This window comes from Bombus impatiens, unplaced genomic scaffold (assembly GCF_000188095.3).
Source record: "Bombus impatiens unplaced genomic scaffold, BIMP_2.2 scf_1055, whole genome shotgun sequence".
In the NCBI taxonomy this organism is placed as follows: Eukaryota; Metazoa; Arthropoda; class Insecta; order Hymenoptera; family Apidae; genus Bombus; species Bombus impatiens.
In genome coordinates this window covers 686,292-713,980 of record NT_177474.1, presented here as the reverse complement: position 1 = coordinate 713,980, position 27,689 = coordinate 686,292, and the positions used below count along the sequence as shown (strand labels likewise).

Sequence of the window (27,689 nt, the reverse complement as noted above, 5' to 3'; positions counted from 1 at the left end):
AGTAAAATTCCTCGACGATCAACGTAATATCGGAAACAACGCGATGTGTGTTTTAATAATAAACCAATTCTCTGTAATTGTTATTCCAATATGTTAACAGCGACGTAACATGGTAGAAACTTATAGAGGAAATATTTGGTTCCTTTCGGTAGAGATGGCCTTGAGTCTTATATACGAGTCTCGATATTAAGTATTAAGGAAATTTCTTGATAAACGCCCTCGATATATGAATCGAGTCGTCAAAGATACAGGATATCCTTCTTTGTCTCGTAATCTTTAAGGTAACCAAAGTATCTTTCAAACGATTCTCGACTCAGCCTGTAGAAACCTATCCGCTTCTTAACCAACGCAAACGTATGACAAAGCCTCGGACGATGGTACAAGAAGATGCACGATCCACTGGATCCACGGTCCACGTAGATCAAAGAGTAGATCCATGATCCAAAGAGGATTACGTAACCAGCGATGAGAATCGGTGGAAGTGCGTACCGAGTCTGCGGCTAACCACGCTACAGGGCGTCGTCTGTCCCGTAGATAGCGACGGTAACTTGAATTTGAATACGTGTACGCCCGTCTGCCACGACGTATAATCGTATCTTTGGCTGTGCGTGTGGCCAGTGATTTGGTGTGTGCACGCGTAAGTAGATAGTTGTGGTGCATCGTATTAATCCTATTGCGGTGCAAACGAATCAAGGGAGTGGCAATCTGATCCACGTAACGCTATACTCTCAGCTTCTCGCTCCTATTCGCGAGTATTGATATCGATAGAGACGGATCGAGAAACGGATTTCAAGACCTTTGTTTCGCGATGACACGATTGTCAACGTCTACGATCACGTTGGTCGATTTTGAAACAAATCTTCGATTCCGGTCATCCGCGTTCGCGTTAGACCTTTGTCGATTAATTCTCGTATAGCTTAGATAGCTCACAGATCAAGGAGAAAACCTTGGTGAAATGAATTTTCGAGACGCGAAACTCTCGACGGTCGGTCTTACACCGGCCATTTCCCTTCGCTCGCTATGTACACGTCGATCTCGTGAAACCCTGTTTCTTATACTTATGAAAAATCAGCGTTCGACCGTGGTCCATCGATAACGACGCGAAACTCGCGGCGTTTTCCATTATACGAGGCTGGAACGAAAGAGTCGAAGGAGGTCGCGCGGCAAACAACGGCGATACATATCCAATTAGCGAGAACGGGCCACTCGCCGGAATAACGAGCCACTGAAAGAAAATGAACGCGTCGTGGGCGTGTTGGCTGGTTATTCCGTGCAGCCCTTCGGCTCGGAGACACGGTGCCGTGACTCGTGTCGAAACGTTATTGCCGCCAGTCTCCGGAGAGTCGAAACGATAAGGACACCGGTTTCGGATGGTTACGTGACATTTGAGGATTGACATTAAGACGGCCGAGGCCGTTGCGCCGCGGCTCCCCATTCACGGCGACATTTCGTTAATGCCACCAGCCATGGAGCCGTCTTTAAGGGCGCTTTTTACGAGAAAATCCGCCGGAGACGCGGCAAGCCCTCACCCGTTGGTCTACGCTCGTATAAACCTGTGCGACGTAACTGCCGGAAGAAAAGGAGAAGCGCGAGTCACTGCGCGAGACATTTTCCAACGGCCCGATTTTTCCTCAGAGACGAATACACGGTCGAGTAAATTGTTCATCGTAGATAGTTTCGCGACCTGAGAAGAATCGCGATCGAGCGGACGTTCCATCCAATTAACAATTTCCAACGTTATACGACGCGCACGATAAATTTGTTTCGTTGTTGCTTTTACTCTGCTCTTTTCTATGGCCATAAAGTGAATTTTAACCCTTTCTTAGAGATGGCTCGCTCTATACGAAAGCGCGTGGAAGAGGGTGCAGAACGGCCATGTATTTCGATAGGAGACCCATTCGAAGAAGCGTGCAGGGTCGTCCATATATTCGTGGGGTGTGATGTTCGCGATAGAAGCAGGACGCATACACTGGAACTCTATTATCCATCTGTCTCTCTTCTCTTCTCTCGCTCTCCTTTTTTTTTTCTTTTTTTTTAATACTTCTCTCCATTCTCGTACGTTGGTACCGAGTGATACGAGCTCCTCTGTACCCCCTCACCGTGTCACAGCCAACCGTGTTTTCGAGGATACTCGTATTCAGGGTTGAAAGTTCCCGAGAAAATGATTACCAATCCGGCCGAGTGTCACACCGCGTGAAATTTTATCGACGTAATATTTGTCCCGGTGACAGGTTTATAACGGGGGCAAACGCGAGCCGCGAATCGAGTCGAGTCGAGTCGAGCGAAAAAATTTCGTGCCACGGTGATCGAACGAGCGTTCTACGCCGAGAAAACAACGCCAAGATCCTGATAATAGAGTTTGGATCGTTGCTTTCCAACTCGAAGATATTAACGCGTGAAACGTTGCTCTTCCAATCTGTTAAATCCTGTTGCCCGATACCGCTAAATCGGTACCATTAAATTTTAATCTATCAACCACGTTGGAAAAGAAGAAATTTACCACGAGCCACGTATACTTATTTACGATACGATCGACGTTATTCATCTTCCGTATAAACGCGCGTTGATCGCAATCTTCGACGCAAAATTTCTTCCTACCTTTGCATCTCGAAACATTCGCGATCGGTATATGTTAATTTAACCTGACACCTACGTTCCATGAATTTACCATTAAATATACGAAACAATTGTAATTTGATATTAGAAAAGAAAGCAGACGACGGCCGATAGCGTGTATCTGCATAATACAACGTCAGATTTCGTAAGAGCAATCGTGTTATCTTTGTTTTTGTTGAAGATCCAACGTGTCACGGTAACGCGGACATGGCCGGCAATCCGAGTGTTAAAAATGAAATTACAAACGCTGGATGTCCTTAATTAGCCGTAATATACGTGCTTTAAGCAGCGGAACAAGTAGGTCGCGTATCTGTCATAATCAGACTTAATATACTCGTTAGCAATATTTGTTAGATGAAGCAGTGTGCGTAAAAAGATAATCAACAGGTGACAGGTGACATCTCTTTTAATTATCTTGCAATAAAATCGTGGAATTAATATATCCGCAATTTCAAAACAATTATGTACACTTGGCGTGTACGGTTACGAATTATGCGTGCAGCTCTATCTTCTGTAAAATCGCGTATAAAAAAGGGGGATTAAATATCACGAGAGTAGGATACGCGAACAATGCAAAGCAATTGGCACGTATAATAGGTATAAATTATAGGTATACATTGGTATATATATACATATAAAAGGTATAAATTGAAGTTCCGGGGAGTTCGTACGCTAGTACGAGCGGATGGTTCATCGAAGTTTCAGCGTTTCCTTCGATCCTGCACCGTTTCGTAATACCGCGCGTATTTTTCTTTCCATTTCGCGTATTCTCTGTTTTGTTCTCGATCGAGGCTCGCGATATCCTCCTCGTTCCCAATTTCCTCGTACTCGGTACCAACAAAGAGTAGCAAGACATCCTCGCGAACCACGCAGCCGAGTCGGATCCTGAGAACGAACTTCAAAGTATCAAATTTCCATCGACATTTCAAACGAATTCGTGCAAAATCCGAAAAAGGAAAAGCAAACGGCCGCTTTATCTTCTCGCCCGTCAAATACACGGCTCAGAGTAACGTGGCCGAGTAGGCCATGCGCAAAAATACGCGCAGTGTGCGAAGTTTGCGACGAAAGTCGCGAGCAACGATTCCCGATTTTACGCAGACCCTCGTTCTCCCTGCCAGCCGGTTTTAATCAAAATGACAAAAACAGCCACCTCCGGCGCAAATAAAAGCGCATCGCGCGTCCGAGTAGAGCGTTTATCCGCGAAAGAGTTTTGCAATCTACGCTTAATAGTTACGACTGGGCATGCCACAGTGCCACTGTTTGTACCGATCGCAGACCAGAGAATTAACGGAATCGCGAGAAGGTTGCGTAAGCCGGTTGCGAGCTATCTTCTCAAAGTTTAGCGCAAGTAGCATTAGCTTCCGTTTTTACTGCTTTTCGACGATTTTTTGTAAAACGGAACGTAAAGCGTTCGTTGGACGTTGTTCGAAATTTTCCAAGCCTGATTTCAGAGTCAGATTTCCCTGCTTCGATTCGAGGGAGAAGCGCAAGAGGGAAAAGAAATTTTGTCGCGCTTAGCGTGCAACTTAACGTCGCGTCGATTGCCTTCCATCTTCGCAACGTATATGATCCACCATGTAACGTGTAAAGCAGATACGAGGATGAAGCTATATCTATATAGAGATGCAAATATTGAAAATCGATTAGGATATCTACTTCTTACGAACAAATATTTTTCAATGTTCCATCTTCCTCCTCCCAACGATTTCAATTTTCTCTGTCAATTTTGTCGATTCTCGTCATCTTTTCTTCGTACCATTTACGCGTTAATAAAATTGGCCTTTGTACGCGGCAAGTTCTATATTTAATTGGTTTCGTAGCACAAATACGAATATTCGTGTACAGTTTTGTTTGGTAACAGCCGCGTAGTTGTAGCAAATTGAATGTACGTACGTACCTACATATATAGAAATTGTTCGACCAATTGGTCGCGCATTGTACAGTTTTCGTTTCCAGTTTTCATCGAATCGTATCGTTGCGTGATTTGATTACGGAAAATTAAGAACGTATAAGCGAAAGCGAGAATTCTTGCAATTTTTCGAATCGAGTCGTGAATCAAATTTGCATCGCGTTCCTCGAGTAGACTGTATAAATAAATAACGTTTTGTTTGTGATCCTATTATTTTCTAGAAAGAGAGAGCACGAAGAACAAAGAGAGAGTACGAGACTAAGATTACGGATTTCATATTTAACACGAAATCTTAAATTTTTATCTTGGATCGTTTAGAATTCGCGATTTTTGAACGATAAATTTTTTATCCATAAACAGCTGAAAAACTTACGTAAGCTGATACGTACAAGAGTCTGCCATTTGTTGGAACGACATCGTGCAATGAATTGTCCGCGAAGTCGCAACAAAAATGAGAGAAGATTTTGTTGGAATTTCGAACGAGTATAAAATGGCCGAGCTACGACGTTTCCTTGGAAACTTTCTTCGTTTCTTCTTCGACATATGCACGAATGAATAATCACGCTAGATACAGAGATAGAACTGCTCCATTTTCGCTTTTATCGGACAGCGCGTTTTTCGTGGTTGATCGTTGGCCTGATTTCCAGTGGCCTCACGTTCGGTTTACCAGCGGAGCTTCTCTCTTTTGCGCGATACGTGCGTCGAGATAAAGATTTACCGCGTTTCGCCAAACAGCCATGTCGCGAATAAATATTAGATTACGCGAATAATGTGCTTCTGCCAGGGTGAACGCGGAATAAAGTCGCACACGCCTCGCCAACCAACTAGCCGATCGTTGCTCGTACTTCGATCCAACCAATTCGTGTACCAAATTGAACGTGAATACGCTGATCGTGGAACCACCACACGTTCCACGTCCAATGGATGCAATTCTAATGCTAAATCGCTGCCGAAATCAATAATACGTTTATCTTGGAAGAATCCCGCGCGATGTACACCCCCGTTTATAAATACGACAGGCTCTCTCTTAAATTCCGAGTCGTGTTCCAGCTCGCAACGTTATTGTTGCAATACGCGCTCTTTCGTTTAACTCGATTATCGACAATTTTCATTCGTTTCCGATGAATTTCTTTCAGCGACCAAAAACACTCCGTTGTTTAGATAGCGTAAGACCGAGATATGCAGCAGTTATAGAGAGGGCCATCGGGTTCCGATCGATCCGCGTGTTAATCTACACGCGCGTGTATCTACGCGCTCCCTTATCTATTCATCTATCCGTTTCTCTCCTCTATCTCTCTTCTCTCACTCTATCCCCTCTGTCCTGTCCGGCTGTCGATGACGGCTTATGCAATGCCGGAAACTGATCGGATTCATTGGGGCGGGTAATAATATTTTGCAGGGTCGAGCAGGTTCGTTCAGTCTGGCCGGTTCCCGTCCCGTGAACAGGTCGTATCGATTAGCTCCCTATTTCCCTTCTCTTCACCCCTCCCCTTCCCATCCCACATTCATCCCCTTTCTTCGTTTTCTTTCACGTGTCTTCTCCTCTAATAGTCTATCGCGTTGCGCTCTTGCGTTCCGTGTTTGCTGCCGACACCTATATATCCCATCGACCGTCTGCCTGCAACTTGGTGAAAAAATTGTCTCGCGTGCTTTCTCGTCCAGCTCTGATGGATAACCGATTGTTGCTTGCCGCTGTTTGCTCAGCTACGGGGCTTAATGGACGCGGAATGTTATGCTATTTGCGGTATCGTTTGATGTATCGGCTTACGGATAGTACCGTCGTGCTGTTCGTTTCCAAGATTTTCGAAGATTTTTCCCGCTGAAAGAGACGGTAAAAGGCAATGGTGTTGTTGGAGAGGGTGCAGCCATCCAGGAGCGTTGATAGGATATTATGCTACATGCTATTATGGTGGTACGAAGCTTATGATATCGCGTTATCGGAGTATTTTGGTCGTGAGTTGGAGATTAGAGGAGTTCCTGAAACGTTGTAGTTATTGGCAGCGTATACGGTCGATACATTTTCGTCCGTGATGCACCGAATATTCCTTTATTCGAACGATCCTATCCACCGGTTAATTGGAATAGCGAAAGTGCCATTTGCAGGCGATTACAGGATACTTTGTTGACTCGATCGAGTCGACGAAGGAACATAGCTGTAGGACAATAAGCAACGGGAGACTTGCTACGTGCGTCGAACGCGCGTGTCTTCGTCGCAGGGCAGAAGCAGCGTTAAACCAGAATCACACGACGCTGCGAAAACAAAGCACGATTCTTGGTTGTAACGGTACAAGTACAAATGTGTCCGACGCGTACGTCAGACGTTCGCTGTCACGTCGTAGCGAGATTGCGTAACTCGTGTGATTCGGGTTTAAGATCGCTTCTGTTCCTGATGCAGACGCGCGCCTTGGACGCACGTAGGAAATCCCGGCTTTAGCCGGTTTGTTAACATTCGTCGTCGAAGCAGTTTCAAGAAATATGTATATTACGTTCTTTATCGTATTCAAAACCTGACTTTTATCCGTTCACCGTCCCTGCACATTGTAATTCTAAAATATTCAGTTTAGCGCGGTTTGTCAATTACACGACCGCGTTTGAGATACGATAAAATAACGCAGAACGTAACGCGATTTTATACATATATATTATATATTAATAATTTTAACGATAAAGGTCCGATTCAAAATGTAAGCGAATGATGCGTTTAAAAGAGAAATTAACTACCCGTTCTCGGCATTACACGTGTCTGTTTAATGATCTGGGACGACGATAAACCTTGAAATGCTGGCTGAATACAGAACTCCTCAACCCAATTTCAAAATTGTGTCACACACAATAACGGAACGTTCAAAGCTTCTCAGTTGACTAATTCTGTATGCCGTTATCGAAGTTTATTGCGAACTTGCGACTATTTTAGCATTCTGTTCTTTGATGGTGCAAGTTGCTCGACAATTTTTGCTTCGCTATATATTTTTGTTAGGATAGTAGGATTCTTCCTGGAGAATCCAAAGATTCGAATAAGAGTCGTTTCAACGTCCGAAACTGTGACGGATTAGGTAGAGAAAAGGCGACGATCGATTATTTGTCATTTATATTCTAAATTCGTATTTATTTTCCAGGAACGCATTGCTCCTTCGTTCAGGTTTAAAAGAACAGCCTCTTTCTCATTTTCCAGATTAATTTAAATTGGCGATGCACATCGTGTTCCCCTTCGAACTCCATACAAACTGTCAAAAGTTTTTATGCGTCACGCATCTATTTTAAAGCGGCCGGTTGCCACAGCGAAGTCGTGCGCTATAAATTTTAATGAAAATATTAAAAGCATAAATAAGACTACGACCACGTACCGCGCTGTTGAGAAATATTCTTCGGGGACTTTAAATTTGTCCGCAAAAAGCAAGGCTTCGGATAAAATCGATTCGACCAATGATATTTAATTTAAAATTTGAGGCGATCGATTCGAGTCTGTGGAACTTTTTCGAGAAAAGGTATTTAATTATATAAAAATATAGGTATCTCCTACGCGTTTCGGAGTACCCGCGGTGAAATTTCCTAGTCCGAAATATCGAGCTTTCTTTGATCACGTTTCAAACTATCGGCCATTTTCCAATTTTCTCTCCAGTAAAGATATTAACTTAAAATATCAAATATTAAAAAGAGAGCAGCATCGATTCCGTAACACGCCATTTTTTATATTTGTTTTTTTTTTTCAACATCAAAGCGGCGAATTTAACCGAAACCGATGCAGCTGTTCATTTATGAAAAAGCCCCAGCCTCGTCTCGTATTTCCACAGCGCGCGACGCGATGTAATTCCTTTCGGGCACCATCGCTCTGTAATTTTCATCGGACAAACGATGCGCTATTGTTCCCGGTGTTCCAGAGAATGTTTTCTGGGTCTTATCCTCTTAGGTACATCAAAGTGCCAGGCGACGAATGGTGCAAAAATTACGTGGCGCATTGTGAATTTCGTTAGAACCGCGCGACCGTTATATACGAGCTTTTACATTCTGACGCCGCTACCAACTATGAATCAACCTCTATTCGAAACAAATAAACTTTATTTAATTTCACCAGCGACCATGCCTCGTTACTATTCCGGCCGTTCTCGTTTTTCCGTGTCGCGAATCTTTCGACCAACGTATTCTTTTGGAGAACGGTGCGAGAGCGTAATTTAAAAAAAAAAAACGTTAAACGACCCTCCGACGCTATAATGGGAATGCACGAGTTGTCATACTACGAAATCAGGTCACATAGTATAGGAAAACGAGACAAAGAGAAACGCGAATAAAGTTGTTTACTTTGAAGAATGAGTTATCGGCTTTCTATTGAATCTTTCCGTCGTTGGTTTTGCACGCAAAAGAGATCGACGAACCTTCGAATTTCCTAGAAAAGATACATAGTAGAGGAAAAAGGAGGTTATTCGAAGAAATCTGTCAAAGTTTGCGAAGCTTGTAATTTTTTCATGGAAATTGTTGTTGATTATATTTCATCTAGGTACAGTCCTTTATATTCTCTGTTGTCTTCTATACTCTCCTAATCGGCTTATATTCCATCCTTATACTTGGAAATTCGTGGACGTAATACGCTCAAGATTGAAACTGTCTGCTGACAGGACAGTCTTTGTTCTCAGGACGCCCGGTATACCGATGTACGCATCAGCCAGCTGCGAGGCTCATTGTTTTCGGAAACACGCCAGAAATACGAACATAAAAGCTGCGCGATTATTTGAAATTCGTGTCTATACGGATTCATACTTGCGTTAGTTTGCACGGAAATTCAATATTTGTTTAATTATCCCACGCTTTTTCTCATTTTTATTTGCGTTCGTTTCCACTTCGTGTGAATTTCCTACCTTTCCACGAAATTTCGAAGCGCTCTTGTACGAATAGATCCGTGACGCGAGGAACAACCTAGGAACCCGAAAAGACTCGTCAAAAATTCAAAAGTTCGCAAAAGACAAAGAAACGAAACTTCTCTTAGCAAAGTCTACCTTGGATCAACCTACGTTCGATCGAGACGCGACATTGACGGAAATAAAGCCGCTCTTCTCGATATTTCCAGGCAAGTGTCGAAAACCGGAGGCCTCTTCGATCTCTCGAAGCTCTCCTCTCGACGATCCTAACGCGACGTTTTACGTTCGCGTCTTAATAACGTCATCCTTCTTAGCTGCGTAGCTCGTAATCGGTGGTGATCAGACGTTGCCGAAATCGTTGGAAAAGCGTTCGGTGATCCGCAACTAGCGGAAACTCGTCTCGAAACGTCTCGAGACTCGTCGTTAATCCGATCTCTCCGTGATTCCCGAAGAAAAAGAGAGTCTCGTGACTTTGATCGGCGATACGACGCGATGACACGAGGGCGGAAGAGCGAGAGGCGTGGTAGAATGGACCGACACGGTTCTCGCCCCTGGGAGACTCTTCAATTTTATGAAGAACGCCGGAAGTATATCACTCAGCGGCTCAGACATATTGACACTTTGCGCCCGGCAGGCTTGAGCTACGGTATGCCTTATTAAACTCACCGGTTAAATTATGGCAACCGCTATCGTCGCCGCACCCTCGCTTCCTACTATTCTCCAACCCATCGCCGCCTTTATCCACGCTTCTCCGCCAACGACGCGACACCTCGCTTCAAAACGAGATTAGGCTTTCAGATTTGTAGATCAGGCTTTTCCTTCGATTCGATAGCTGAACCAGCCAATTGTCTTTAACGGACGTTACACGGAACATGTCTCTATTCTTACCTTTCCTCTGATAGCGTCAACGATAATACCTATTTATCTGCAATATGGTATCGCCGATGAAAACACGATTATTCGATGTCGTTTCGTTCCTTCTTCTATCGTTGAATTCCGAGAAAAGGACAATTATATTTGCATTGAAATTTACATCGGGATGGAAGCCAGGAAATCGGTTATTTCCATGGGCTTTTATTCTGCCAGTGATCACACCGTCGTTCGTGTTTCGATTCGCGACTAGAAAAACAAGGCGACGGACTCCATTCCGAAAAATCGAAATGCCAAACTTAACACCGTGCGAGTTCTGTTTTCACCCTTCGTTTCTTTCTTCTGCAGCCTTCTTTCCTTTTTTCTATCCGTGTCTCCGTCTCTTCTTGAATTCTGTTGCCACCGTGAATCGTGTTCCTACGAGAGCGGTGAATTTTTAGCTCGCAGAGGAATAATCCGATTGGCTACAAAGCCAGTTGAGAGTTCGAAATTAAACCGTAACTGAATTGCCCCTTTGCCCGGCAACTCGAACGTGGATCGAAAGTCAGAAAGTGTTTAAGTACACGGGGGTAAGGGAGAGCGATTAACTTGAAAAGAGGTTTAGCAAGTTCGTTGCGAATTTATTTCCATCATTTTTGTATTAAACGAATCTTAACTCGCAGCGGATTAACGTTCGCGTAACTTTCCGCTGTACTATCCTTTTGTTTTTTGCTTCCGTTGATTTTCATTATTACCCCTATCGTATTAGAAAATCGTCAATTGATCGATTCGTTAAATTGGAACTGGAAATAATCATCGTATTTGTATCTAATATGACCGAATTGATATTTCCAACAGTCATCTTCCATGTTTCGTGAGTAAAACGAAACAAGGAGAAATCTAGCAGTTAACTTCATCCGTAGATCTCTTGAGTCATCGCGCGGGAAAAAACACATTGATATTAACCACGGCATGACGAAGCTGCTAGCCATAGTCATCAATGGCTGATTCATAATCGTCGATCGACCGAGTTTCCGGCGCTCACGCTTATTTATAATGCCCGCAGAATTGAATTTCGAGCGACGACGAAGCCTCTCTTTTCGGATTCAGCCTGCGGGCATCAACGACGCCTCCTTTTGCCCTGTTATTTCGGGGCTGCCGCGCCCGCTGGAAACCTTAAACGTGACTTTTGGATTATCTAATTAAAATTTATGCGGCTCCTGACACGCGCATTCCCTTTTACAACCGTGATAACGTAAACGAACGCCGATGGAAGCGTTTTCCGACGCAATTTATTTCTCGATATCGATGCGATCGATGCGATTGATTCGACTTTCGTAGCTACGTATGTATTTCGAAGAACGGAATGCAACGAAACGGAACGCGCTTGATAAAATCCATAGTAATCGTATTTTTGGGGATATTTATCTAGGTAAACGCGCGCTTGTAGCAAATTTAAACACGTCGAGATTATGGCACAACAGTGGCCTCTGACTTCTCCGCATAAATATCCGATAATAATCTTGCTGTTACATACCCTGTGTCCGTAAAGTGTGTTATTTCGGTTAGAAATTATGTATCGCGCTTCTCGAAACTATGTGTAACGTATAGTCTGTACCGTAGCGAGATAAATTAACGCGAATAAACGCGCAAGCGTTTTATTTTTGTAAATGGACGTGCCTTCGAACGTAAGCGTAGTTTAAGTGGCAGTGCTTGAACTTGAACATATGGCGAATGGGGCTCGCATATGGGGAATAGTAGGTCAAGCATAATTTCAAAGTCAATTACTATGTTTTTAAGTGGAACGCCCTTCTATCGTATCAGAAGTCGGAACAATGTATCACCGGATATTTCGTTTCGTCTAATGTTTCGTAATCTTGCCGAAAAGGACAAATGGTCGAAGGGACGATGCCTTAACAAGAAACTAGTAAAATAAAATTTCTAAACTTGGTGAACGCGAAACTGAATACGACATTGAAAAGGTTGATTTTAGAATATGCGTTGATCAGACACTTTTTGTCTCCTTGATGAATTCCCTAAGCTCGTAAGACCTCGCGTCCTCCTTCTGTAATGTCCTGTATGGTATACGGATCGTAAATTCGACTTAGTGGTAGGGAGAAAGGAGCGTGGAAATTTCCTAGGACGTCCGTCACGCTGACTGGGACTTTCCGATAATATCGAACGCCACTCGATGCCCGCAACGCGGCCCTCACCTGGCCTCACCATGGCACGAGGCGATTTTACAGTGCCGCGAAATACGGCTGTTTGAACAGGTGACCCGACAGCTGTTGTTCGACAGAAATTCCCTACCACCCCTGCTCGAATGCGCGTCAAAACGGACCACGCGTCGACGAATGCTATAATTGCCTGGTTACAAGACATTCCGGTGGACTTAGAACACGGTGCTCGCAAGGTTTCGTCCTTCTCCGCGCGTCGTTACAGGACGAGCGGAGTTTAGCAACCGATTAACAGATACAAAGAGGGATATGTTGGACTCGAGAAGCGATTATTACGTCGCTTTGGAAAGAAACGAAACGAGATAACTGCGCGATTAACTCTGTACGCGCTTGTCGTAGCGAAAGAACGAAAGAGAAGAGAAGATACGAAATCAACGAACGAATAAAATCAAGCCTCGCGCTGTTCCTTCTCCTATGCGAACTTCCTCTAATTTTTCGCGATACACGCCCCTATCAACGATCCGAGACTGAAAATTATGTGTAAAAACGGGCAAGAGACGGTGCGACTGGATCCGCGTCGCAGCTTAGCGGAATAGCGATACGTTTTACGATGACCTCGTGACGTTAAAGTTGCACGGGGATGGGCCTGAGATGAATTGAAGGGGAAGCGCGGATGGATGCAAGGGAAATGCCACGGGGAGCTGGATTATGCGGCCGTAACTCAGGGTAACCGAGCTTCCACGACCTTACACGTATGCTAAGCCAGGGGAATGAAACGTAGAAAGCGCAAAGTAACCTTAGCACACCCTTCGTCCCCGCCGTCATACAGCAGAGAAGACTCCACGGAGTTAAGCGATGAATTTCATTTTACGGGGTCGACGCCGTTTCTGCCTTTTCCTACGGACGATTTGCGTGACGTTCATCGTCGTGCCCCTCCCGGGACCGAGAAACACCGTGTTCCTCCTGTCCTTTATTTTGATTTTCTTTCACCCCTAAGCGCGATTGATGAGTCTCGTAATTTCCTCGAATCGAATTTAACCAACCGTTTTCCAAAGAATCGCGTATTTTAATTCTTCAAAATCGATCCTACGGGGTTTTGCAACAGGTCGCGTAGATCGTCGAAAATATTCACTTGGCAAAACGTAAGATTATTAACGTCGGAGCTCGTGTGATTGTAAGCCCCGTCACTTTTTCAGACGAACGATTAGCAGCTATCGCTTCGCTTCGTAACCACGTACGATACGAATTTGGTCGTAATCTAAATGTATCGAATCTCTAGCCTGACGCTTATCGCTCGCGGAGCGAATAGTTGGCCATAAAACGTTAATATTTGAAAAGACTATCTCATGCCGGAGACAAATATGCAAGACGAATTCATTCCTGATAAAATCAAATTTGACGAATCGCGCGATACGTTTGCGAAAATGGCGATTTTTTTTTTATCTTGCTTCGCAATGCCATTCCATACAGATATAGGCATTTGCGGCTGATGATATTTCTTTCGTTGCTTCGAACTGCCCCGAAACGATTGCTCGCGATAGTGTCCCCAATGTCTCTTCGAAAAGGGGGAAAAGGACGTGATAAAATTAAATCGTTTAACCAAGGCGGTTTGCGCTATATTCGATATAATCGAGCAGCATACGTGAGGGCCGAAAATTTCGTTATCGCCTAAACAGCCACCGCTTGAAATGTTGGGCACGTAGCAGGAGTGCTCGTGTCGTCGCGGCGCGGCGGCGACGGGATCGAAGGCGCTATTATCAGCTGGTGGCACGTGCCAGGGCCACGTGCACGAGCAGATGGCAAGGCCCTGGTTGCACCTTGCGAGCCCTACGCACTACGCACCATAATCTCGTCGTTAATAGCGGCCCCACAGGTTCCCAAGACGAAAACGCAGCACAGCTGTCGTTATGCGCCGATCGAGCGTAACGCGGCTATCGACCATTGGGATGAGAAATTGTTCGAGGAATATCGATTTGGTCGCCGCAGCTATTACGCATGGACCTGCGGAAGGGGATCGAAGTCTAAAGAAAGTAGGAATTGCGACATTTGGTAATTTCGATCACGCGGAAAAGCAACTATCGATAGTTAGGGCTAAGGAGTAATATAGTGCAAGTACGTAAAAGACCTGAAAAAGTTGAAACGTGCATTTAAATGCTAAGAACCAGCGAATGTCAGCGCGCGAGGAAATAGCTGAGAACGCAAACACTTGCATTCTTCTATTAATTTTAATAAGGAAACTGTATTTTTGCTGAGCACGGATGTTTCTATAAGCAGATTTATCATATCACGAGCGAAATTATCTTATCTCGCGCAATTCGTTTAACATTGCTTTCACGGAAATTGCGGTTAAAGAAAAAGTATAATTTTCATAGAAAAATATATCGAATAATACGATAGATACTTTGCAAGTTAAATTCACGAATTATCAAGATTGATCATCTGCGAATGTGTAGTAAGATTATCACGTAAATATATTTTTAACGGATGTCACTCACCGATTTAATACTCCAGTGTTAATATTCTGCTTCGCGCCGTCATATACACACCTGCGACATAAAACATAACAACGTCATAAATATTTATGTAAAGGAGAGATATAGATGTATGTAATTCCCGAAATGTTAACAATTAACGGACTAACCGTTAACAAGTTCCGTGGCAGAAAAAATTCTACTCTGTCCGTTCGCTCTCCCGAGTGTCGATCTCAATTTCGATCGAAAATTCGAGTCGTGGTTCTGGAAAATGGAAAAAAAGCCCGGACAACGATGGAGGTGTCAAAACTGGGACTCGTCGCACGAATTCCCGAAAGTCAATTTTCATTAGGACGAAATTGGGCTGAACTCGATGGCCTGGGGGCTCGAAACGAATCGAAGCTCGAGCGAGACAGCGAATCGAACGATTGAAACGGTGTGCGGGAGAGAAAGAGAGAGGGAGAGAGAGATGCAGCATGCCAAGTTGCGTGAACCCGAATCATAAGTTGGAACGGTGTGTCGGTGTCGGTGCACATGGGTGTACGAAGTTAATTAAATTCGGTCGATTAATTAGGCTATTTGTCAGCCTCGCCGTCGATTTCCAGATCCACCTGGAAGAGCAGGAAACTAACGATAGTCCGCTCTATCGTTCTACGAACGAACGACTATTCTATTCAGGAAGAATTATTAAATGTCGTTGATTCCAGCGATGTAAAGATTCGGCTGAATTTTCTTGCCAGTATCGTATACAACCGACGAGATAAAGGACGAGTTTGCTATTTCCGAGGAGATATTTTTAGAAATTTTAATCGATTCTTCGTAAGAAATTCGTCGACGAGAATGTTGACAACTTTAAGCAGAGGATAAAATTCTAATTCCATTACTTTATGGATACATAAAACATCGATCGCTCAAATTACAACCGTATTTCCACGCTGCCATCTGCGGACAAAACTAATTCAATTTCCTGGATTAATTGCACCATCTGTCGCTTCTTTTATCAATTACAAACTTCCCTTTATATCAGGAAAGATTAACGTCGTTCTATCAAACCCGAAGAGAATCCTCCAGACTTTGATTCGAAGATTTTCATCTAAGATGCTTTACGAGTCGCGTTCTCGGAATTTAAAAAAGTTCAAATTTCAAGCGTAAATTTTATTCCAACGAAACAAAAGTGAAAGATACGTGAAATAATACGCGTATAATAAGAGGAAAAAATGGAGACTTCTATCTGTAGCCGTTTCTTTTTTAAATATTATAACGATTCGAGGCAAAATGCAGCCAGGATGTACGTAGCATTTTCTTGCGACAGATCGCAGCTCACAGCTGCGCTGACAAGAATCTGACATAAATCTTAATTCCTGCGCCATACGAACCGGCCGGTGGCACGTAGAAAATTTCCTGTTACCGGGAGAACGCGAAATTTAAAAAGTCGTCCGCTGGAATTCCCCGTGTCTCGCAAACTCGCGGAGTATTTTCAAGGAATATCGTTATGAACGCGTTGTAAATACACCGTGAAGAATTTTTGCTGTAATTTCTTTTAGCACGTTCGATAACGTTGAACGTAAACGAAGCGAAATAAAGTATTCGACGAGCGATCGCACGAATAATATTTAAACAACCAAGATACAGAAACGACATATTCTTCGGTACGTTTAGGTTTCGGTACGTTCCGAGTTTCGTTTCTTCCTTAAAATCGACTGGAACCGCTATTTTGTAGTTTCTTGAATCAATTTATTTCATTAGCAGCGTCGTTAAGGGAAAACGATTATGAATGATCAAACATTAAGGCCGCGTTATAGTTCAATTCATTTTCGAAGCTAACGACGGAAGGTCCAAACAGACCGAAACCTTTAGCCACTCTCGCGATGGGAGTTAGTTACATTAGAAGGAATGACTATGAGTCACGTATATGCGTTTGCATTCACGGTAAATTGCCTTGGTATGGCCCTAACTACGGTCATTAAAGTCGCGGAAACTCCAATGATTACCACACCTTAGGTTTGTCTTGGAAATGTTCCGCTGCCATTCGTAATCGAATGATATTGACATTGTTACTGCTACGGCTCCAAGCAAGGGAAAAGATATCCGATATCGTTACGCTATTTATTCATAATTAGTTCTGTTCTTTGTTATAAACTGTATTAGGACTTACGATCGAGTCTAGAACTTAAATGCAGCATAATTATCCGTTTGAAATAGTAACTTTAAATCGTTATTTGAATCCTGGACTAGAGTTTGAAACAAGCGATAGAAGTTGGGTTGAATTATCATTGACCTGTATCACTTATACGTTTCGCACAACCGTGCATTTACACGTACTAATTTATTTTTCTCTTCGTGCACATCTTTGTACATTCTTGCGTATTTACATTTGTATTTTACCAACTACGTAATATAGTAGCATTGAATATTTTTAAACAATATCAGTAACGATTAGCATATACGTTAATTTTAAAGATACGTAAATTTAATCATTTTGCGTTGAATAATTAGCCAGTTATACAGGCTCGTACATAATGAAATTTGTTAGCATGTTATAATCGAATTGAATAATTGATCAAATAGTGTTAAATTATGATACGACTGCTATAGAGCTCGTGTAAATCGATGAAGCTATTCCATAATGCATCCATCGATGCATTATAGAAATTACACAATAAATTTTCCAACGTTAATCCTATTAGTTCTATTAAATCACGGACGTCTTATAATCCAAATATTCGCGTGCTATTAAAAATTCTGTCCTAGTATAAAAATTAATTTCCCGGAGTAATACAATAGGAACGTGAAATATAGCAAGGGCAAACGCCGTGTTCAGGGGGTTAACGAATTCATCGCCGGTACGAGAACAAAGGCAGAGGCACCGATGGAAGCACGTGTACCGGTAAAAACCAATCGAAACTTCGTTCTATCGTCGAAACTTTGTTTCTCAGTCTATCCATCGGTGAGATTTCGAACTTGATTATGACGTAACTCCTAATATCCGGTAATCAGCCGTTCGATATGACCTGAAAAGGATGTAAGATCGATAAAACGCGGCTAGCAGCCCGGTTCTCGGACGTTTTTCTTTGCGGAAACAAAGTTCCTGTTGGTTCAATTACTTTTACGCGTATCGTCCCACCAAACCTGCCACTCTCTTTCCTTTCTCTCTTTCTCCTAGAGAGAAAGCTCCACCGTTACGAGTTTTCGTTTCCGCGAGACTCGTTGTTTGAAAACTATGATTGATCGTTCCGGTGTGTCCGGTCATACTTACACGAACGCCAGCTTGTTTCGTTCCTCCGGTAATGCCTTCCCGTCGAATTGTTTAAACACCGCTCGTTTACGAGGTCGTTTCGTCGCGGTCCGGAGTAATGCGCTTAAATTATAAGTTTATCGCGCAACTTGGTCGAACAACGGCAATGTTCTTCGAGAGTGAAGTATGTCGAATAATTTGTTGGCGAAATATTCGTGTCGCCCGTAAAATTAGCGCTTTGTTTGGAAGTAGGATGAATCGCGTACTTTTTAAAAACAGTCTTCACTTTGGGAAGTCGTAAAGGAGCTGCTATGGTTGCATAATAGTACATATACGTACATGATGGTGTTGCGTACGAAAGAGAAACCGGTAGTTGGCAGATTATTCGCTCGAAAGTAACAACTCGCGGTTAAAATTTGATTGGAGCAAACGATTTCATAATCTCCGATCTAATAGATCCAACGAAAAATAGTGTCTAGATACTTTTGAACGGTAGTGTACATAGTTATTCCCTGGTATTACCGTGTTCACCCGCATCAATGTGTATACCGTATACTAATGGAGGAACCAAGCCCACGGGCCACGATCACGGATGGGTGCGGCATTCTACTTGGGCTAATGCGTGGGTGTGCCGCGCGCGTAACACTGCCTTAAGTAATTGTTTATTGCCGTGTCGGCCACTCTTCGATCCCCCTGGCATCGTTTCCTCGAAACGGCAGGACCCTCCCAGGTTGGGGCTTTATCGCGTCGCACGGTTATCCAGCACAGCGTTCGCGTAATATCGTGCTTCCCGTTCATCCATCGGGATATGCGTGTCGGCCGGCTGTACGCCTATCCCGTCGCGATAGCACGAATATCGGATGTGGCGACCTAGCGACGTGTACCGCTTCACGAGAGGGTACCCCTATGTGACTCTACCGCCACCAGGAGCACCAGGTGACTCTATTCGCGGAGATAAAGGAAAAATGCTTGAAGAAGGTGTCTTCGTACGGAGACTCGTTCTCAAAGAAATTAAATTTCGAAGTCTCGTCGGTGGTCGTGTATTCTATATATATTCTAGTTTTTTCCCCGAGAGCTTTTGACGTAGCCACGACATCGTCGATAGGTTTGAACGTTTGTGCTTATGGGAACGTATTTTCGTTCTCACATATGGAAATTTTAACCGTAATATTTTACTTTAGACCGTGGCCTGGAACGGATTACGTCTAAATGTACAAATATACCTATTTCAATGTACCATTTACGTATATTCTAACGTATCTGTATCGTGCCTAGCACCCGTATAGAGGAGAGATACATCTTAGCTGACGCGCTTCTTCTCGCGCATATATCCTCGAAGATGAATTTCTCGGGATCCGCGGGGATTTTTACTCGAAATTTAGGATTTCGTATTAGGAGAATACGACGCGTAACATTACCAAGATGCGAAAGCTCGTACGATGCATGCACCGGTTATTTTTTAAACGCATGGCATACAGGAATAATATAGTCTTTCATCGGGGTTTTGAAGCTAATCGAATGGTTGCGCGGGGCTCGCCAGCGATATTTTATGGCAGACTTGTTCATGGATCGGTACATGTACCGATTGTATATTTGCCAATCGTATATCGCCGGTCGTATATTTGCCAAACATAGATAAATTTCACTCGAAATACAAGTAAAGGCTAACTATTCGAACTAACGAGTCACGTCGACGCAATGCGCGGTTATAAGGGATTAAAAAGCCACGTTGTGCCCTTATTATAATAGAAAACATGGTAACAAAAGAGAAACAAACGATTCCAATTAATCCGAAACTGCTGAAAACACCGAAAGAACAACGAAGCGGCCAATGTTCCCTTGGAAATTCCAAAGTGGTCGTCAACGAGATTACGCGGCTCGTTACCAACCGCTTACAATGTTCATTTGCCAGCGTCAATACGCGTGCACGCGCCCCAATGTGCATCCTTTATTCCTCGATTGCTGCGGGGTCGAGTCACGTGGATCACGTGTTTACAGCGTGCACACCAACCAGCTCGGACTAATTAGCCGATACGCCGTTTAATTGTTTCATCTGTCAATGGCCTCGAACAGCCTTAAACTCCGCGCAACAATAATGCCGATCAAGGCAACAAAGCCAACCGACCAAAGGAGTGGCCCGTGTGCCGACTGAAAAAAAAAAGACAGAGGAAAAAAGATGAAAATCGATCGAGCGACCACGTGAGGGTCGCTCGCCTAATCGACGCCCCATGTTGCGCAATCTAATGCGAATATAATCGTGGAGATCGATTATTACGTAAAGCCCGATATTCACTCGGACGATGGATTAGAACATTGTCCTGCCAGGGATTGAGTCTGTGTATTGGTTGTTGCTAACTCGATGGGTCGCATGCTGTAGTTAATAGTCGGATGGAAATTAGCAACGTTTGCGTTGATTGGCTGATGGATGATTAAAGTTTTCTAATTGTTGGATAAATGGAGAGTAAAAAGAGATCGGAGCTTGTAGCGTCTCGTCTTTGCGATCTTTCGCAGGTGTCTTTTTTGTACTTGTCCATTTTCCAATTTTTTTTTTTTTTTTTTTTTTTGTATACGTATACTTGTTATCGCACCTTAGGATCTCGTCTACGAATTTTCAACGAGTATTCCGTATTAAAAACGTCATATTAAACGAAAAGACTCTATATCGAAAATAATTTTTCGCTAATGATATTACGCGCTAATCTTCTGGAGTCTTCGGTCGAATATCTTTTCCCGCATCAGCTACATTGGGTCATCGATGTGAATATTTTACGGCGAATCTTCATTAGCAAGGTACGCTGAAATTTTTTCGATACGTCTATTCCCGCGTGTATTTCCCACTGCAATCGATAAATTCCTGCTACCAAAACACGCTGCAATTAGCAAACAATGGAAAAATTGCTGTGAATTTGGGGAAAATATCACGGTAGCTGGTTTGCAATTATACAACTGCCAGCATTTTTATCGACGAACGTACGAGCAACTTTTTTTTACTACGATTTGTTTCGAATAACGATATCGACGATTAATAGAACCAAAAGGGAACAGAAGCCAGCTAATGCCTGGATATATCCAACGCTATATCCATATGTTGCATCCAATGAACGAGGTGGAGATGTCAGGGTTGAACGTTCCAGCCTACTGAATATCTAACGTTTATAAAACGAGTTGCTAATCTTATCAACCGTTAACACGAAAAAGTATACCAGGAGCAATACCTGTCCGAACTTAGTATTTCATCGATCGACAGAAGTTGACATATGTATGTCTTTTTATCGAAAATATTATGATCAATGGAACGTGATAAATTCGTGGATCGATCTATTCCTAACCGTAATAAGCTATCAAATGGTAATTATATGTAATCACTACGAGCTATACATACGTTGTAAAGTAATTGTTCCCAGTTCCAAAATTAATCAAATTTATTACCGCGGTTACATTGGGAACCTTCTGTACCAATTTTGACGTGATATATAGGCCGATATTTGGAAATTATCGCCTCTGTAAAAGCTATAATTTTTGTGGTAAAATGATAACGAAGCAAGTTCTGGAATTCTACCAACATATTCATTAAAGAGCTATGTATATTACGGGGTATGGTGTTACCCAAAAAATTGTTATCGGAGAGAGAAATAAATTTATGATTTTATAATTTCTACATTCATGTTATAAAGTTTTCGAATAACAACGATTTATTCAATGTCTTTCAACCAATCTGATATTAATTGTACAATTTGTCAAGGAAAGACGTCGGTTATTACTCTCTGATTGGATATTATATAATTAATATTATGCAAATGAAATAAATTATTGATATTTCGAAATCCGTACGCGATACGAATCAAGCGAATGAAATTATTTATCACGATTATTACACAAGCTATTAAATAACGCAATCGAGGTATAAGTAATTCGTCTAATTCCCCTGCGGTTGTTGAAATGGAGTAAGATACTAGAAAATTAAAAATATTATTTAGCGAGTTACCTCGCTTTGCGAAACAATCACGAACACGAGTAGCACGAGTCCGTAAATAGAGCTTTGAAACGAACTATCGCAAAAGAGTTGCGCGAACTGACAGAAATTTTTGTTCGACAACTTTGTTACACGTTTGTTACAAAAATACGGTTAATAAACATCGATCGATTCGTTTCTCGTAATTCATGGATCATCGTATTCAACCGTGTCTGCCAAATCTGGACAATCGTTGTTATTCAGGATGTATAATTTTGTTAACATCGCGAACCGAACAATGGAGTGCTAACAGGCGCCGAAATTATCGGAATATGATGGAAAATCACCCTTCATAACGCATTCGAATTAGAATAATTGCGTATTGTTAAAGCTACGCGTGTAACGTGTAATATTATCATTGAATGAGTAACATAATTAATGCGCATTATCTATCGTTGCGAGAGGTATTGCAAGAAGTAAAAAGACGCGCATAAGTAAATAGGATACGTATGCGAAAGGCGTGTCAAAGATATGTCTCCTCCTACTTCTTGTAAACCTTACGGTACATACTTACGTATTGATAACAAAACGTTTAAACGAAATTGTAAGATATTTTTCTTTGAGTATCGGAAGTCGACGAGGCAATATACGACCGTCCTCGTGTATTATACTTCACTGGTATTCTCCTGACGAAAAACGAGACGAGCCGCGAATAACGTTTAATTGCAAAGACCACATTTTCCCAAGGACAGACGCGACTACTTATTTATCAATCTGTCTATCATCGTACTGTGTAATTACTTGCGCGAGCGTGCACGAAAATGAGATCTCCGACTTCGTTAAATTCGTTTTATCGTCTCTTTGTCCTTCATCGGCTTTAATAAATGGAATTTTCGATTACTCGCTTCTTGCATAAATTGAAACGCTTTGACAACGAAAACAAGTTAACTCGACGCTGTGTTAATTACGATACTGATTATAAAATTATCCAATCACAACGACACATCCAGTCGCATCCAATTACAGCTATTACGCCCGGAAGAGAATCAAAACGTCGAATAAGTTGATCCTTTTGGGCTTTAACCTTGACAGGTTGTCAGGGGCCAGGTGGAAGGAAGGAAGAACGGAAGGAATGTGCGACGAGTCGTGACCAGCGGAAGGCGGCCAGTCGACGATACATTTCCGGTGGTCGGCGGCCACTTGGAGCAAGTTTGCCCCTTGATCGTGGACAATAACGTGGGCGAGGACCGCTCGTTACACGCTACATGCCCACGAAGGATATGGATAGACGAGCGTCCTCAGCGCAGTTGGCATTCGTGACACGCACCATCGATGACATGAGCCACCATGGGATCCATCGCTTCGCCGCACCGCGTCGCACCGCGCCGCACCATGTCGCCAGGAATTACGATTCTCTATAGGCACATTTATGCACCGAAATCGACGACGAACCCCGATGTCTCCACGTACGTATCGAAACGTTTCATTTTATTATTACACATTTCTTGTTAAAAAGGTCTCCGAGTGTGCCCTCAGCTTTATCGTCGTATCGAATCTACGAGATAGAGAATCGATTCAAGGGAAAGATTTGGTATCCTCGAGAAATATTTTGTAATATATTTTTCTTAATATTCTAGTACTTGCTCATATTCGATATCGGAGCAATTATTCTCTCTCTCTCTCTCTCTCTCTCTGAATCTTTATCTTAATATATTTAGCTATCGCCATATTGTTACGATAGTTGAACCCGATGAATAACGCGTATGGAGAACCACCGAAACAAAGGAACGAATTATTTCGTTGGCTTCGAAATAACCGGAAATAGGATTCCGAATAAATTACGCTCGGTTAATCGAAAGTGGTTCCTCGAATCGCATGAGGTATGCAATATTTAACCTTTTGGTCGCTCCATCGGAACACTTTAATCTTGTAAAAAGGATCGGGAGAGCTAGCCACGCTAAATCATCCTCCCTCTTCTACCTTATCGTGACCTATCAAATATCATCCAGACATTGATTTCAGAGATTGCACAAGAAATAGAGTTTCGTAATCGGAAGAAAAACTTTGCGCAGAATTTATGTAAACCCTGTTAAAGCGTATAGAGCAACTTGCGTGTAGAAATTTTTATGACTCGATCAATTTATAGATACGTTCACCGCCAAAAGGGTTATTAGGGTTTGTTACTGCCATTTTACAAGCTATACCTTGTCCGTAATATTTTCGTGAGATACTTTAGAATTTCGTAAAATGTTGTAAATCCGTAGAAACGAAAGAAATTTCGACGTGGAAACTTTAGTTATTAAATAAATTAAGATGCTTCTTACATCAAAAGGTTCGCGGAAGTTGCTGTTCGAGGGACATCAAACAAAGTTAGAAAATTTATTTGCACGTAACTCGCCTCTGATACGTATTCATAAACTCTATTATACCGTCTACTATCGCTGCTGTTCGTTATTGACATATAATCAATGAGCTTCGATGACGTGATGGCCACGCGAATCCATTACACGATATACAGCCAAGTATACTGGGAGAAACTTATTTTATTCGAATACGACGTTTGCTCGTACTGAAATAATATAATAGACAAATAGAAACGCTTGAAGAAGAAATTCTAATATTTAAATTAAAAGGTATATACGATGATCCGTTTTTATAGAATTATGCGATTCTTCAGTTCCAAAATATCGAGGAAATTCTGCATATCTACCAATCACGAGCACGAATATATTCTCTTGGATGGAAAAGTTCCTCTTCTAAAATAATTTCCATTCTGGCTATTAAATTTCTTGGTGCAGCGTAGACCTGCGTATGCGTCCGCTTCGGAAGAAACATCGAGAAGTTTAATTTAAAGGATCTTTTGTTTGAACACGATTTGAAATTCACGATTCTGCCGAGGATCCTTTCGATCGTAGCTACGTCGGTATCGATAATGCGAGATATCTCGTCGTTCGTCTTCCCTCTATCTGTCGGATCGAGTTACTCTTCTTCTTTTTTCCCCTATCCGAGTTTTACTTTTTCTCTTTTTAAATTTCCCTTTTCTTCCTATTCTCGATCGACCCCTACTCCTCCCTCGCATAGATTCTCTCGCTTCCTTTTTTCCATTCTCTTCCTTTCTTTTTCTTCCTTTTATTACGTCGTGTCTCTTTCTCGTTTATTATCCCTCCCCGCTCTCTCGAATGCTCGTATCGCGACAGTTCTCTCGTATATTTTGTTATATTTCGTTTGTCTGGCCTTGCAAGCCCTTTTCTTCGTTATCGTCTTTTCGTATCTACTCTTATAATAATAACTGTATTGCATATGTTATTACATATATTATACAATATGTATTATCTGTATTAAATAAGTAAGTCTACGATGATAATATAACTCTATTGTTTATAATATAACTCAACTTGTTTCGCGTCCCAAATTTCACGTTTCATCAAAACTCCGTCTGCTTACGCTTAAAAATTCGCATTTACCTCTCCTTTCTTCTTCTCTTTCCCGTTCTTCTTTATTTCTTCGGTATATCGAGTTTTCTTATGTCTCGTAGCAAACTTTTTCCCTCTCTTGTTTCTTTCGTGTAACTTCGTAGTTCTCTCTTGGACTTTTTTATTTTTCTAGGTCTTCCCTATACGTTTGCTGCTCATTCTGTATTTTCACGCCATTTACTTTTCTTTTCAAACTCATTATTCCATGTTCTACCGTTCTATCTCGTCGAATATCTCCCCCCGTATCTCGATCATCCTCCTTTTCATGTTTCCACTTTCTTCTTCTCTGCCTTCTTCCTATCACGTCAAATTTGTTCCATTCTGCTCTCTCTCTCTCTTTCTCTCTCTCTGTCTGTCTCGGTTCGTGCATTCTTCCTCGCCTTCTATCACGCAAAAACCCTTTCTTCCCTTGCCGCGGTTCTTGTCTCGTTAAATTCCATCGTCTCGTCCTTTCGGCCACCCTTTCGCGTTCCCTCTCTGTTCTCCTTGGCAGGCTTCCCTCTCTGTTTTCTGCCCTGTTCACCCGTGTCTCCCGAGGGAGTGCCAGGAAGCGGCGCTATTAGTTGGCGTAACTCTAGCCTTGTCCGTCCGAGGATAATTGCGCGGGCTAATGGTTCCTTTTTTCCTGTTCGCCTCGGAGCATCGACCAGGTAAAAAGACGTCTTGCGACCTAGGAATTTAAACACGCGCCACGAGGGAGGTCTGACCACGATATCCTTTCGTTACTGGCTCCGGAAGGGCTTCCTCTTTTGCGTACGATCACGGAATTCGAAAACAGATGCCCGGTATTCCAGGCGTATCGCGGTTCGTTTCCCTTTAATTGGCCAGCGGACTGCTGGTTGCGCCTCGTGCTTGCGGAAGAACAATCTCCAACGAGATGGTCTGAATTCTCTCACGGATGTCCCTTTACCGAGTCGTCCTTTCTTCTCACTAGACGATTCCCTTCTTTGTTTTATTTTATCCACGCCTATGTCATTTACCACTTCGATCGCTCGATGCGATAGGAGAAATTGGGCCGATTACACGGAATGGGGCACGTCTCGCCGATTTCAACGACCACGAAATATGTTGTCATGTAATTAGCGAAATTGGAAAATATTCCGTCGACCGTGTAATCGTTCCATACCTTAACGCAGCGGTGTTCCGCTTGAAATTTTCAAATTCGTCGTTCAAATTAAATAAGGTATTGAAATGTAAATCGACCGGCGAATTTATACGTCGATTTTCCCATAGCAAAGACTCCAAAATCGTATTTATGATACATATCGCGAACTAACGAGATCGTACAATTCCGCAACACTGCAAACCCGATATTTCAAGTGACGCGCTCCGAGCGCAGCGACAATCGGGTCCGCTATACTTTTATAAATACAACACGGAACTGTCGCGACGTACTATTCTCGCATTAAATAATTAGCCCGACGGGTGCGTGTAAATAATTAATTTGGTCGCGTTTCTGAATGAACGTTAATTAAAACGGTAGAGTGGAGCGCGGCGAAACGGTCGGGCCCGGTATTTTCAACGGTGCCATCGGAAGTCGAGCAGTCGTTATCGTTTCAGCGAAAACACTTGGCGAATAATTATCCATTTTTAAGCTACACGGAATATGCGATTTCGAGCGCATGATACAATTTTAATGAAACGTTAGCGCGACCGGCAAATTTCAATTATTAACGAAGGACCATTTGTCAACGGATGGAGAGACCGCTTCCAGTGGGTTTTCTTGACAACGAAAACCGTATTAGTGCAAAATTACGCGCAAAAGGCGAGATAAACGTGGTAAACGAGTAGAAGCTAGATACTACTTGTCGATACATCTAGTACATCGTTGAAGCGACAACGAAATAAATAGACGCGGGCGAGGTATGACACGTGGTAAATTTACTATTTCGTTAAGGCCTTTTTTAAGTTGAAAGCTCGTTGGAAATATGTGTAAAGGCTAAAAAGAGATCAACGCAGCATTCGATTACACGGGTTATTCGGAAGAAAAATAAGAAACGTGGGACTAGAATCGGGCAATCTTCGGACGAGCATTCTCTCTCAGCGGTCTTGCATTACCACGAACCTCCGGATTATGGGAAGTCTCTGATTGGAGTTCCATAGGTACACGGAACGGTGTCGCGGAACCCGCCCAAAACCGGTAGCCGTATTACCATA

The 27,689-nt window shown here is 42.7% G+C and overlaps 1 protein-coding gene and 1 long non-coding RNA gene across 3 annotated transcripts in view; one reads left to right on the top strand and one right to left on the bottom strand.

Annotated features, from left to right (window-relative positions):
* LOC100745873 overlaps positions 1-27,689 on the top strand; it is a 70,077-nt gene that overhangs the window by 26,195 nt on the left and 16,193 nt on the right. Inside the window, exon 2 of the mRNA XM_024370888.2 lies at positions 23,152-23,525. Coding sequence (XP_024226656.1) covers positions 23,407-23,525 — 119 coding nt within the window. The 5' untranslated portion in view covers positions 23,152-23,406. The remainder of the gene's footprint in view (positions 1-23,151; positions 23,526-27,689) is intronic.
* Positions 13,663-27,689, bottom strand: part of LOC112213697 — a 62,575-nt gene continuing 48,548 nt past the window's right edge. Inside the window, exons 3-4 of one of the 2 annotated variants that reach the window (XR_004462630.1) lie at positions 14,897-14,947; positions 13,663-14,402 (exon numbers count right to left, since the gene is read on the bottom strand). This is a non-coding gene — a long non-coding RNA (uncharacterized LOC112213697). The remainder of the gene's footprint in view (positions 14,403-14,896; positions 14,948-27,689) is intronic. The other variant, XR_002947601.2, reaches the window with a different exon arrangement.